Source organism: Brachyistius frenatus, unplaced genomic scaffold, assembly GCF_029030835.1.
Source record: "Brachyistius frenatus isolate BFR_SWC_R1_liver_20210118 unplaced genomic scaffold, ASM2903083v1 Contig_161, whole genome shotgun sequence".
Lineage (NCBI taxonomy): Eukaryota > Metazoa > Chordata > Actinopteri > Embiotocidae > Brachyistius > Brachyistius frenatus.
In genome coordinates this window covers 503,757-517,017 of record NW_027210760.1, presented here as the reverse complement: position 1 = coordinate 517,017, position 13,261 = coordinate 503,757, and the positions used below count along the sequence as shown (strand labels likewise).

Below are 13,261 nucleotides of genomic sequence, written 5' to 3'. Positions count from 1 at the left end.
AAAAGTCAGACTAAATGAAATTGACTCTGCAGGCTGGAGGGAATGTGTGTAATACTTATCACTAGAGTCATTTTGTAGATTTTCTCCCTCCTGTCACAAGCTGTAGCAATCTCTTTTCCTTTGCCAGCTACTGTGTCAGTTTTTTGTCTCTACAGGATGCATCACTGCTGTATGAGCCACTGAATTGCCACCAATGAATGAATGAATGTGCTGCTCCTGCTAGTAAATTGAAGGGTACTGGTAGATCTGACTTAAAAAAAAAGGTTTTGTTGAAAATATTGGAAACAACAATGACTCTAAATTGAAACATGTCATGCTAATACATTTAACATCTACAGTGGGTACGGAAAGTATTCAGACCCCTTTAAATGTTTCACTCTTTGTTTCATTGCAGCCATTTGCTAAAATCAAAAAAGTTCATTTTATTTCTCATTAATGTACACTCAGCACCCCATCTTGACAGAAAAAAACAGAAATGTTGAAATTTGTGCAAATTTATTAAAAAAGAAAAACTGAAATATCACATGGTCATAAGTATTCAGACCCTTTGCTCAGTAGTGAGTAGAAGCACCCTTTTGAGCTCGTACAGCCATGAGTCTTCTTGGGAACGATGCAACAAGCTTTTCACACCTGGATTTGGGGATCCTCTGCCATTCTTCCTTGCAGATCCTCTCCAGTTCCGTCAGGTTGGATGGTGAACGTTGGTGGACAGCCATTTTCAGGTCTCTCCAGAGATGCTCAATTGGGTTTAGGTCAGGGCTCTGGCTGGGCCAGTCAAGAATGGTCACAGAGTTGTTCCGAAGCCACTCCTTTGTTATTTTAGCTGTGTGCTTCGGGTCATTGTCTTGTTGGAAGGTGAACCTTCGGCCCAGTCTGAGGTCCAGAGCACTCTGGAAGAGGTTTTCTTCCAGGATATCTCTGTACTTGGCCGCATTCATCTTTCCTTCAATTGCAACCGGTCGTCCTGTCCCTGCAGCTGAAAAACACCCCCATAGCATGATGCTGTCACCACCATGTTTCACTGTTGGGATTGTATTGGGCAGGTGATGAGCAGTGCCTGGTTTTCTCCACACATACCGCTTAGAATTAACGCCAAAAAGTTCAATCTTGGTCTCATCAGACCAGAGAACCTTATTTCTCATAGTCTGGGAGTCCTTCATGTGTTTTTTGGCAAACTCTATGCGGGCTTTCATATGTCTTGCACTGAGGAGAGGCTTCCGTCGGGCCACTCTGCCATAAAGCCCCGACTGGTGGAGGGCTGCAGTGATAGTTGACTTTGTGGAACTTTCTCCCATCTCCCTACTGCATCTCTGGAGCTCAGCCACAGTGATCTTTGGGTTCTTCTTTACCTCTCTCACCAAGGCTCTTCTCCCACGATTGCTCAGTTTGGCTGGACGGCCAGGTCTAGGAAGAGTTCTGGTCGTCCCAAACTTCTTCCATTTAAGGATTATAGAGGCCACTGTGCTCTTAGGAACCTTGAGTGCTGCAGAAATTATTTTGTAACCTTGGCCAGATCTGTGCCTTGCCACAATTCTGTCTCTGAGCTCCTTGGACAGTTCCTTCGACCTCATGATTCTCATTTGCTCTGACATGCACTGTGAGCTGTAAGGTCTTATATAGACAGGTGTGTGCCTTTCCTAATCAAGTCCAATCAGTTTAATTAAACACAGCTGGACTCCAATGAAGGAGTAGAACCATCTCAAGGAGGATCAGAAGAAATGGACAGCATGTGAGTTAAATATGAGTGTCACAGCAAAGGGTCTGAATACTTATGACCACGTGATATTTCAGTTTTTCTTTTTTAATAAATTTGCACAAATTTCAACATTTCTGTTTTTTTCTGTCAAGATGGGGTGCTGAGTGTACATTAATGAGAAATAAAATGAACTTTTTTGATTTTAGCAAATGGCTGCAATGAAACAAAGAGTGAAAAATGTAAAGGGGTCTGAATACTTTCCGTACCCACTGTATACTTGAATATTTTTTACATGTAGTTCTCTTTCCTTCTACCACAGAATAAGACCTGACATATTCTGTGTCCAACAGTCCCAACAGTCAGCTTCTCAAGTAGAGTGAAGCTCACTGTTCTTGAACAAGCAGCAGAGGCTGGGAGCCAATAAACTTGTCCCGCTTCCAGGTTCAGACTTGAGGTGTTCCTTACACCTTACTGACAGAACGAGCTTAGTATGTTTCAGATTCTCTACAATAAACAAATGAAATCAACTCTTTCCCCTCGTGATTATAATGTCAATTTTAAAATGTTATCAAACACCTTTCTTAGAAATAAAAATACAAATTCATTTTACCCTTTAATAGATACAAAACTATTTTCTAAAACAAAAACTGCATATTTTAGAGTTTGAGTTTGAGTAACACCAATAAACACTGCCCATGATTCTATTACCCAAAATCACAGTATAAAAAGAATACAAAATGCTACCAAGGTGTTAACCAGACGTTTTGCTTTGACTCATTCATCAGAATGCCATGCACAGCTGAGTAAAACAGTATTTTTTTTGTAGCTGATCTGACACTCTGTCACTCCTGCAGGTGCAAAATTGTTTTGTTTATAGCGATTTTGGAGTTGTACTTCTGGTAAACGATGAAAGCACCCAAAGTAAGGCACATAGCTCCGACGATGCCTGCCACAACTGAAACAGCCAGTAGTGTTCACATCAGCGTCCTGAACACCTGGGAAGAAAAGAAAGAATGAGACCATTTTGAGCAGTATACAATACAGTTTCTACATCAATGTGCATGACAGAAACTGTCTTTATATCCATCATTTATGTATTAAACCGTAAAAGCCACCTGGTTTCCATGATGAAACACAGAGGAGAGATGATAGTCATGCTGAATGATAATGGTTCAAGGTTTGGCAGAATATTTGGGTTTTGTCTGGCACAGCTTTCCCCTGGCACTGAACTGCACCTTCTGTTATTTAATCATCACAGGAATTCATCCTTCTTTGTATGCTTCAAATTAAGTTCAAGCCCTGATTCCTGAGGATGCATGAAGCAAAGTTTCAACATAATTTTGTCTAAATTTAACCCAGGTTAAAAGTTTAGGTCTATCACAGTGTGGACAAGGCATGCTGTGGGATTGTTCCTTTAAGACAGCAACATAAATGGTGGACACCAACAGATCTCTTTCACAGCAAATGTTTTGACTTGACCTGGTAAAGTGTTGCCATGATTATAATTAGAGCCTGCATTGGCTTTTTGCAGTGATTATTTTTCACCACGCACAGTTCCAAGCTTAAATATACCAGGAAACTACCTGTGATCACGTGTGCACTAAATGATCATAGCAGAAACACAGTGTTGGGTTTAATTATATAATAGCGCTACTTTACCAGGTGAAGGGCGCTGTTTTCCCGCTGCTGGCTCCCTCTCCTCCCCCTTTCCCTCTCCCTCTCCCTCCTTAGTGTCAGTGTCTCGCTCTGAACGAGGGTGAACAAAAATCAAGTGCCTGCTTTTTGGTTACAACTCACCACTTTCATCAAGTCAAGCTTTGGAAATGTGTGAATGGAGTAAGTGAATTGATTTTAAGAAGATATTGTATTTTGTTTCAGGAGTCAGATGCACAAAGTTAAACGCAGAGTTTCCCAGATCAGTCCTAACGTGTGCAACATGTAATAAGAGCCGGTTAGTGGAGCGGCTGCAATGAGGCCCGTCTGTGCATACGAGGATTTCAGACAGGTAACAGGGCCGTTTTCCAATCAGAGCTTTATAAATAAAGAGATGCTAGTGAGTGTCATGTCTCTGTTGAAGAGAGGACCATCCAAATGTATCATATAAAATCACCACTGTTTGCTGTCCTGGCTCCTAAATGGTGGAATGAGCTCCCCACCGACATCAGGACAGCGGAAACTCTGTACATCTTCCGCCGCAAACTAAAAACACACCTCTTCTGACTTTACCTCGAATAGGTAGAACTTTAGTAGCACTTAAAATGGCACTTACTGATAGCACTTTGTAGTTTGGCTTTCTTGAAAAAATTGTACTTTCTTGATTCTTGTTGTTCTGGGTTTTGTACCCTCATGGTTGAAATGCACTTATTGTAAGTCGCTTTGGATAAAAGCGTCAGCTAAATGAAATGTAATATAGAAGGCAGTGATGGTTATTGTAACTGTTACCTACTGTAATACATCGGAGAGTGAAACCTCAAAAATGTAATACTGTTGGTTATAATATATTCTCATGTTAGCATTGTTATGAATACCTCCCGACGCCACCAGCCACCCTATGAGAGAGCAAGAGATCCTCTGTTGATGCATGAACAAAGGAGACCTTCAATCAACACCCAGCAGACACCTGTCAGGCATGATTCAGTAAACAATGTAGCTTTACATTCTCACCGTTGTGTCAGCAGATGGTGATGAGGCCTGAGCTAATGGTGGCCATGTCGCTCACTGCGGTGTCCTGTTGGTTGTTGTTGACGTAACGCCTTCTTCTCGAGTTGGTAGAGGTGCAGTTTTTGATTTGATTTTTTACACTTTATTAATCCCTGAGGGGAAATGTCTTCACTACAGCAGGGGGGCTCTCAGGGGGGAGATGCTGCAGCAGGCTGCCACGACCGCGGCGCCAGGTAACCTGACCTGAGGTGCATGTTTTTGGATGATGGGAGGAAGCCGGAGAACCCGGAGAGAACCCACGCAAGCACAGGGAGAACATGCAAACTCCGCACAGAAAGGCCCAGGACCGGATTCAAACCCTGAACCTTTTTGATGTGAGGTGACAGTGCTAACCACTGCACCACCGTGCCGCCCCATTCTGTTCTGTAGGTGATTTGGATGATTTTGTCATTTTGGTCGTGACAGTTTTGCAGAAGAAATAAAGTAACCCAGGCTGTTACAGTGTAAGAGCAACATGTGACAAGTAGGACTAAAAATGAAGAAACACTTGTGATACCCACAACCGATTTCCATCAAAATACAACTAGTATACATAAGCAGTATATCAAATGTAAATCCATAGCATGAAGACATTTGTGCAGCCTGTCCCAAAGATTGTTAAAAAAAACAAACACCATAAATGCTTCAAAGTTTTAAATGCTGTAGAAAGTTGGACGTGGCGAATGTGATGTGTGCTGTAATAAAGATAATCTCTGTTTTGGTCATATTTAGCTGAAAATATAGTTAGCCATACAATCACTGATTTCCCACATGCAATTTACAAGATTGTCAACACGGCTAAAATCATCAGGTCGCATTAGACCTGTGTGTCATCCGCTTGGTTCGTAGATAATTTAACCTAATGGCAGACAGTAAAGAATGAGGCAAAGGTTTTAAACCTTGGGGTAAACCACATTAAATGTTCATGCTTTCTGAAACAAAGCATTCTTAGCTTGTCAGCTACAACTGAAACCAGTCAAGATCTCTTCAAGAGTGCCTTCTTATGAGGAAATTATGATCGACTGTTCTGAAAGCAGTAAAAGTACCAGAATATTCATGTTCTGTTATCCAAATCTTTGGAATAAGTATCTCTGTGCTATGTTTAGAGTTGAAGTCAGATTTTAATTTTTCAAAAATACAGAAGAGGCTGTACAAAAGAAAGACAATAGGTAGCCTCAGGCTAACAAGATGCCCAAATGTCCAAGTCCTCAACGCCACCTCCTGTCCGACAAAAGACGTTGCAGGAGAGTTTTAAGAGAGGCAAAGCATATCCAGGTACAGATGGCAGAGTTATGAGCTCATAACTCTGCCAAGAAAGTGGCAGAGGTCATGTTTTTTGGGTGTCTGTCTGCCCTAAATTCCAAAACATCTTTATTACAATTTAATTTTAAGGCCAGACACTACAGGTGTAATAAATAAATTAATAAACTAATAGATATCACAGTAAAACTTCCACAGTTGGTTGCTTCAGAGAATAATTAATGTATCGTAAGTGTAATTAACTTTTTTTTCAAAAAAACTATCATTATTATGAAAAATCACATACCCGTTTAAGAAAGTATCAGTATCGGTAAAATTCTAACTAAAAGTATTGTTAGTGTATCGAACTTAAAAAGTCTGGTATCACCCATCCCTAGTAGCTCTGCTTAAGGAGTTCAAATAAGTCGTGTGCCCTTTATGTGTGGAAGGAAAGCAGGGTATTTAGCATGTCTGACATCCATGCAGAGGACCCGCAAAAACCATAGCCAAGATATTTCCTAAACTTTTAACTGCTTATCATGCATAGATATTGTAGAAAACAAAGTTTTAAAAAAAAGAATACCCACTTAAAGTCATGCAATCCAATATAAAAGCTCTCAGGGTGAAAGCTTTGCTTTTGTAATGTGTGTGGTTTTTTTTTAATGATAGAATCTGACCTGAATGAGCGAGGGGCAGAAGGTGTTCACACAGAGCCTTGTGGCACAGCGTACGTAGTAGGTTGAAAAAGCTGCATCCACATTTTGGATAAAGCGGAAAGCCTCAAAAGAGAAGCGGGCTGCTTGCTGCTCTCCGTTGACTCCCATTACTGTCTGTCCATCCCGTTGACACCTTTAGAAGGAAAGATGCTGATATTTTTCACGTTCTTCAGACATTCTGACGCACAGAATGCATTCTTGTTCAGCATAAGTGTGGTTCACAGGTTCTTTTGCCAGTAATAGAGAACTATGTCTCAAATCTAAAATCCTCCCTCAGGACACTCACATGTAGTACTCTTACATGTTGGAATACTTGTGTCGTTGAATTTCAATAGGGTAGGACTGTCTCAAATCGAACGCTGCCTTTCTGCATGTTTACTGAGAATAACTGTAAAATTTGAATTCCTCAACCGCCAACATATTATTTTATGATCTTACCCAGAAATGTCCTTTTTTTCATGCCTTCTGTTTAACCCACACAATAAAAGTACAGATTGGCTTCCGTCCAACCGCACTTGTGTGTGGCGTGTACAACGTGCATAAGAAGTTTTGAGTACACCATCTGGGTACGTTGTTTTCATACTTAATAGTGTGAACACAGTTCTGCCAAATAGTAAGTATCAGTACAAAAGTAAGCGATTGGAGACACACAAACAAATGTTTTTCATGGGAAACTTTTGCATGTTTACATGTACATATTAAAAAAGAGGAGCAAAAAGGTGATGGGTTTAGATTTTCCTGAATACAGAATCCACCTTCTAAGATATATATCTTTTAGAAATTGTGAAATTTAAATTAGTTTAGATGAAAATATTACAATCCATACGTGTGCCAATAAAACATTTAACTGTGAATGCTCAGAAAAAGCTAGTTGTGTCTTTATTTAGACATTACCTCTATGTCAAAAAACATTTCTACCACTGTTGGTAACAGAAACTCACCCAACAAAGAGATCATAAAATGTGATGTTGATGGTAGTTTCAATGGGTCCAAATATCAACATGTTTTTATTGTTATTATTAAATGTTGAAAACTTTGCTGAAACGTCTTTGAAGTGGGAAGTAGTGGTGAGGTTGGATGCTTTCACTTCGACAAAGATCCTGGTCTTCAGCTCCAGGCCTCCTGCAGGCATCTGCAGCATGGAGGAGTAGTAATTGTCCTGAAGGCCCAATAACAGAGGAGAAGGAGAGCTGTTTTTTAATTAGTAGGTAATGGTATTTGACAATACAGAGTCCCACCATCGGGTTAAATTGCAGTAGGACTTCACAATAACTGGCACAATAAGGTGTGCAACACAGACGCCATCACTTAACTCTCAATCACTTTTACTCTGACCGTTAAGCCGTTTATTAATGCAGCTGACCTGACAATACCTGCTCTTCTCATTTTGGACAATTATGAATTATGTATCCGTCTTTCTACTTGTCTGCACATCTATTCCACTTGGAATAGAACAAAGGGGTCTTCTATCCTCGTGGCTTTTATTTTTAAAGATTGAATTTACAAGCCCATTTCCAAAAAACGTTGGGACGCCAATTTATTTGGTTGAGAAGTGAGTGTGATCAGTTGGCCACACAACGTCCACTTCACGTTCAATGACAATATCCACCTTTCAAATGTCAAATAAACATCCATGAACTTAATGTATTTATTCATGTATTTCATATTCACTGTTTTCAGCCTGTGCTGTTTGTATAAGAGACAAATATTCAGCTCTAGTTACACCGTGAAGACGTAAAATGACCATCATATCTCGTGAGACCTCTCATGTCACCTGGCTCTCGTTCAACAGTGTCTGGCACCGTTGTAGGTGATGGATTAACTACTACAATTTTTTACATTCTACGAATATTCCCTCAGACTTTGCCTGAAACCACAGCTGTTAAACAGTAATGTGCAACACCATGCGACCCAATGTGGATTTTAATATGGCTAACGTTAAGTTTGCATCCTAATGCTCTGTCAGCAGTGGTTTTAAAATACTGTCTAAGCACATGCAGTGGATGTTTGTCCTCCTTTGAACATCCTGTTTTCAATCAGAATTTTCTACTTGACTTTTAGCTCAAGATGAGTCAGGTTGCTCAGTGGGTGGAAACTAGCAGAATCACATTATGCTAAATCACATGAATTTCTTTTGTCATTCATAAAACCATCTAAAAGTAGATTATGATAGGATCACATTGAATATATATATATTATATATATATATATATATATATAAGTCCAAGTCACAACTTGGTAATGGCACTGTAAAAGCAAATTCACAAACATTGGTACAACATGAAATAATAAATTATGCATACTGGATCATGGATAAACTCCTGTCAGTAGGTACTTTTAGAGGGCGAAATGAAGATAAATTAACTAAAAACTTTCACGTGTAAATTATTTTTTTCCTCTTTTTTTTTTCTTGCAGTTCTGTAATAACATGTTCATTTTCTTTACAGATCCTGTAAAGAGGCGGAGGTCCAGTTCCACAGAGCACCAAATAGAAGCTGCAACAGGGAACACTTCTAACGGAATCCAACATAGAAGGATGTTTTGATAAAAGTCTGAGCAATTGCCAATGCTTTTTTTTCTTTATATTTTTATTTAGCCTATTAAGTTAGTACCAGGTGCAGAGGAGACATTGTAAAGATGTCATAGAAGCCCTGTGAGGCTAAAATGTCCAACTATTTATTAAAGGATCATTAATATTCGCCAAAGCCAAGATGAAGATACTCAGAACAGACCCTGACACTTTCAGTTTATCATCATTTCTACCTACTACCAGATCCTTTTTGGTATTTTTGCTTGAAGTTTTACTCAGATTATTAGTTATTTATCAAATTGGTGTCAATTGATGTTCTTTCAAGTGACTAAATTAGCTATTTCAGCTCTTGAGCACTGGTTAGGTTGGATTGCCTGTGGAAACAATAAAACTGGCATTCATTGTGTTAAAATATGTGGTTGCCACATTTGATCACTTTTACTTATTTTATTTTATCATCTGATTTAACAAAATAAATAAAAAAATTAAAAATAAGACATATCATGGCATCAAAGTGTCATTCATCTTTGGCTAGCAAACCAAGAGCGCAGTATAGAAGTGGGCCAATATTATCATATTTACTTTAATATTTACATTTAATAACAACAGCATATAGAATTTCACATTACTCCTTATGTGCACTTTTAAACAGCAAGAGCTGTTTTGACACTCATTTGAGTATTGTTGACCAGGTACTGCAACGGGTAACGACAAGAGAACTTGTACATCACCTCTTGGTGATAGGTGATGGCTCCTGTGCTGGGGTCTGTGGAGCAGACCATGCCTGAGAGGTTGATGTATTGGACGTTGGAAAAGTCGGCAAACACTCCTGTTCCCAACTCCTGAGTAACCTTTGGAAAAAAACAAACAGTTAAGTGAGACTGTGTTGTGACTGGGATTTTGCTGGGTATTTTCAGGCTCAGATTGACCTACTCGCAGTGTGCTGGAGCAGGCAGTGATTGCCTCCTCTGTGATGGAGAAATTGAATTTGACTACAGGTGGGTCCACCGTCCAGTCAGCAGTCCCTTTACACTGGTCTTTGGAGTGCTCAGAGTTGAGGGCCAGCAGTGACTCACTGTATCCATTGAAATAAACAGGACACAGGCCACAGAGCCACAGAAGACTTCAATGTCTGAGTTTGCTGAATGGAAAGAGGATGAGATCAACATTTAGGGTTTTTGAAAAGGACTTCATCTATGACTAAAGAGAGGGGCACTTCACAGATATTAGTTTATTTGATGTTCCAGTGATGTTCTGAAGTCTGCAAAAATATGAGAAAAATATCATATGAGGATATAGACTTTTATGTAACAAACAACCAATAAACTGGGGGTGACAGAAAGGGTTCAGTTCGACGGTTTCCAAGTGATGTCATCAGTGATATGCACATGCATGTTGGGGCAGAAAACAAATAGAAATTGCATACGGATTGAAAAATATATCAAGAAGGAATCCAAAGGAATTAGCTCACGGGCTAGGGCAGAGGAATAGTTTTTTTTAAAGCAGACTCCGTCCCAACTTTTTTGAAACGTGTTGCTGTCATCAAATTCAAAATGGTTAGAAAATTGACACATCCTGTTTTTATGTACATTTTACACAGTGTCCCAATTTATTTGGAAACAGGGCGATAAAATAATTGCCTAAAATATATTCGTATTGGTGCCGCAAAGACATCGCACAAGACCAAGATAGTTGATTCCCTCATATGATCTGATGAGTGGCGTCAGCTTTGGGATGGGGAGAGACACAGGACAGGATGGGGAGATTGAGGGAAAATGAATGGGAGGAGGTGATAGAGATGAGAGAGGAAGAGCACCTGCTTCCTGTCCTGACAGTCGGAGCAGCAGGTGGACAAGCATGCTTGGAAAAGATAATAGTGTGAGCTCTGCTAGTTTCCCTGACCTGGACTTCTGAACGTGGAGCGTGTTCAGGTCCCTTCAAATGATCACAAGATAAACCATAGGGAGTTAACGGGAGAGGGGAAAAAAAAAACAGTTCGGATATACAAATGTTAATACATTTGTGTATTCTGATGTAGATGTAATTATCTATATCAGAACTGATCAGACTTTTGTTTAATGTTGCTGTCTTTGTGAAAATTGAATATTTTGAACTCATTTGGGACTCAAACACTTGTTGAAAAAAACCAGCTGAGAAGTTGATCAGGGAAATGTCTCCGGGGGAACTGCCAACAACTCTAAAATCAATTTATTTATTTTTTGGTCAGGGATCACAAGTCAAATAGGAACCATTAGTTTAATAGGCATTGCACTTCATGAATTTATGAGTGATTTATGTCAAATCTTATTCTGAAAAGTAGCTAAGAAATGAGAATCATGAAGTGAAGTACCACAAAATTATCTTGAGTATAGCACTTAAGTATAAATCGTTACTTTTCATCACTGCAGAAAAACACTTTAAACAAGACATGATCAATGTCAAACCAAAATACACCTTTTATGTGAAACTTGCGAGGATATATTTAAATCCTACAATTCCTCACTCTGTAAATGCAGACCAAAGCACCAGGCCTATAAATATGATGCAACCTGATATTTAAATAACTGGAGGTCACTTTGATGTGTCTTAAGTGAAATCAGACATTACCTTAGTTTCATTTTGGGCTTGAAGTGTTGCACCTTAAAGAAATGTTGGGAAATATATGGAAACCAAAATCAATAAAACCAAGATTGCACTCTGATATTTCATATCTGAAGCTTTGAAAACTTAAGTCTTACCTTGTGGAGATGACAACAGTGTTTCACCAACCTCTTATCCTCGGTATGTCTTTAGCTGTTTCTGCTCACCGTGACTCTCATCCATATATACTGGCTTCCATTCCAGCTTTATTAAAAAAAGAAATAAAAAAAGAAAAAAGAAGCCAACTGAGAAGAAAGGGAACATTAAGAGAGCAACACAAGCTGGCTGGGTCCAACAACCGGATCATCTGACAGACATGGAGCAGTGGGTGAATCAGCTGTATATGGAGTATCTTTGGGCTTATGGTACATTGTCAAGTAGCTATGAATTCAACTTGTCATTTCAGCTACGACGTCAACTGCCATCACTTTTGGACTCCAAAAAAAAAATCATGTCTAAACGTTTTTTCTGTTTTAAGAAAATGAAAAAGTTGTTTTTTAACAACATCATAGCTGTTATTTGTAGGTGTGTCTTGGTCATGGACAAAACCACACAGGAAACTACAAAACGCTCAAGTATCTATCTAAACACCTCAGGCAACACATCCTGATGACATTACATAACCAAAATGTGAATACAAGCTGAGTTTTTTCAACCACATTTACATGAGCACCTAAAAAGGCCATGTTATGAATTAGGCTGCACTAAAGTTCTGTTTTTGTTTTGTTATTTTTACTTACCCCCCCTCCCCCTCACTCTGCCGGGGGCTACCACTGTTTGTCAAGAAATTAGGTCTCCTACACATCATGTTAGATTTGGAGAGAAAGGACACCCTGCTAGACAAAACCTCCAACAACTGTCACCTGAACCATGAACCCCCACCCCGAAGCCCCTCCAGGAACCTTGAGACCTGGTCCCAACAATGGAGCAGAGATGAGTTTACACGGAATTTAGCACTAAGTCTTTCCTCTTTCCCATTCAGCTTGCAGTACATGTGGGTCTTTAGTCACAAGTAACCTCTGAGATCGACTTTATTGTAATTCTGGGTGTTAAAGTTTGAGGGGGACATAATGTGGACAAAAATCACAAAGGTTTAGGCTCGATGTTTTTGTGTCACAAGAAATTCCTGGCTCATGAATCATATTTTGGCTCACTCAGATCTTATGGATTATGATATTCATCTCAAAATGTATGTTTTTTTTTAAAAAAAAATTTATTGTGAAGAACTGTTCTACTGACCAGTACATACAACTTTTTATCCACTTTTGATCTGACATCTGACTAAAAGGCTGTGAAACAACAACAATCTGAACCGACCTCAATATATGTTCTATGTTGGCTTCACGAAAGAAGATTTTAATTCCTTTTCAGCATTTTTGTTTTTCTGTTTCTATCAACTGACTCGCACCATTTAACATCCGTGCATTTAATACGAGTGTTATGCTATATATTCAGTTTGCTGATGTTTTGTGCATTTTCTCACTTATATGCTTCCATTAGCTTGATTTTTTTAATTTTTAAAAAAAAAAATTATATTGTTGTCTGTAATTTTTTTCTTCAGTTTATGATTTATTGTTTATGTTGATATTGTGGGTGTTGGGAAAATCTGTTTTTCAAAACCTCTGCTTTATCAATAGATCCTTGCACTGAACTATGAAGTGCTATACCATCTTTTTCATGCTTGGTATTCTTGACCTTCTTGAACCTGAGTGTGAAGAGGATCACAAAGGACACTATGTG

General features: G+C 39.1%; 1 protein-coding gene across 1 annotated transcript; it reads right to left on the bottom strand.

Annotated features, from left to right (window-relative positions):
* Positions 1-6,029: 6,029 nt before the first annotated feature.
* Positions 6,030-10,740, bottom strand: LOC138631621 (zona pellucida-like domain-containing protein 1). Its single transcript, XM_069716675.1, is given in 7 exon segments — positions 6,030-6,038; positions 6,313-6,484; positions 7,293-7,510; positions 9,550-9,732; positions 9,815-9,987; positions 9,990-10,022; positions 10,698-10,740. Coding segments are annotated over 7 exon segments (831 nt in total).
* Positions 10,741-13,261: the final 2,521 nt, after the last annotated feature.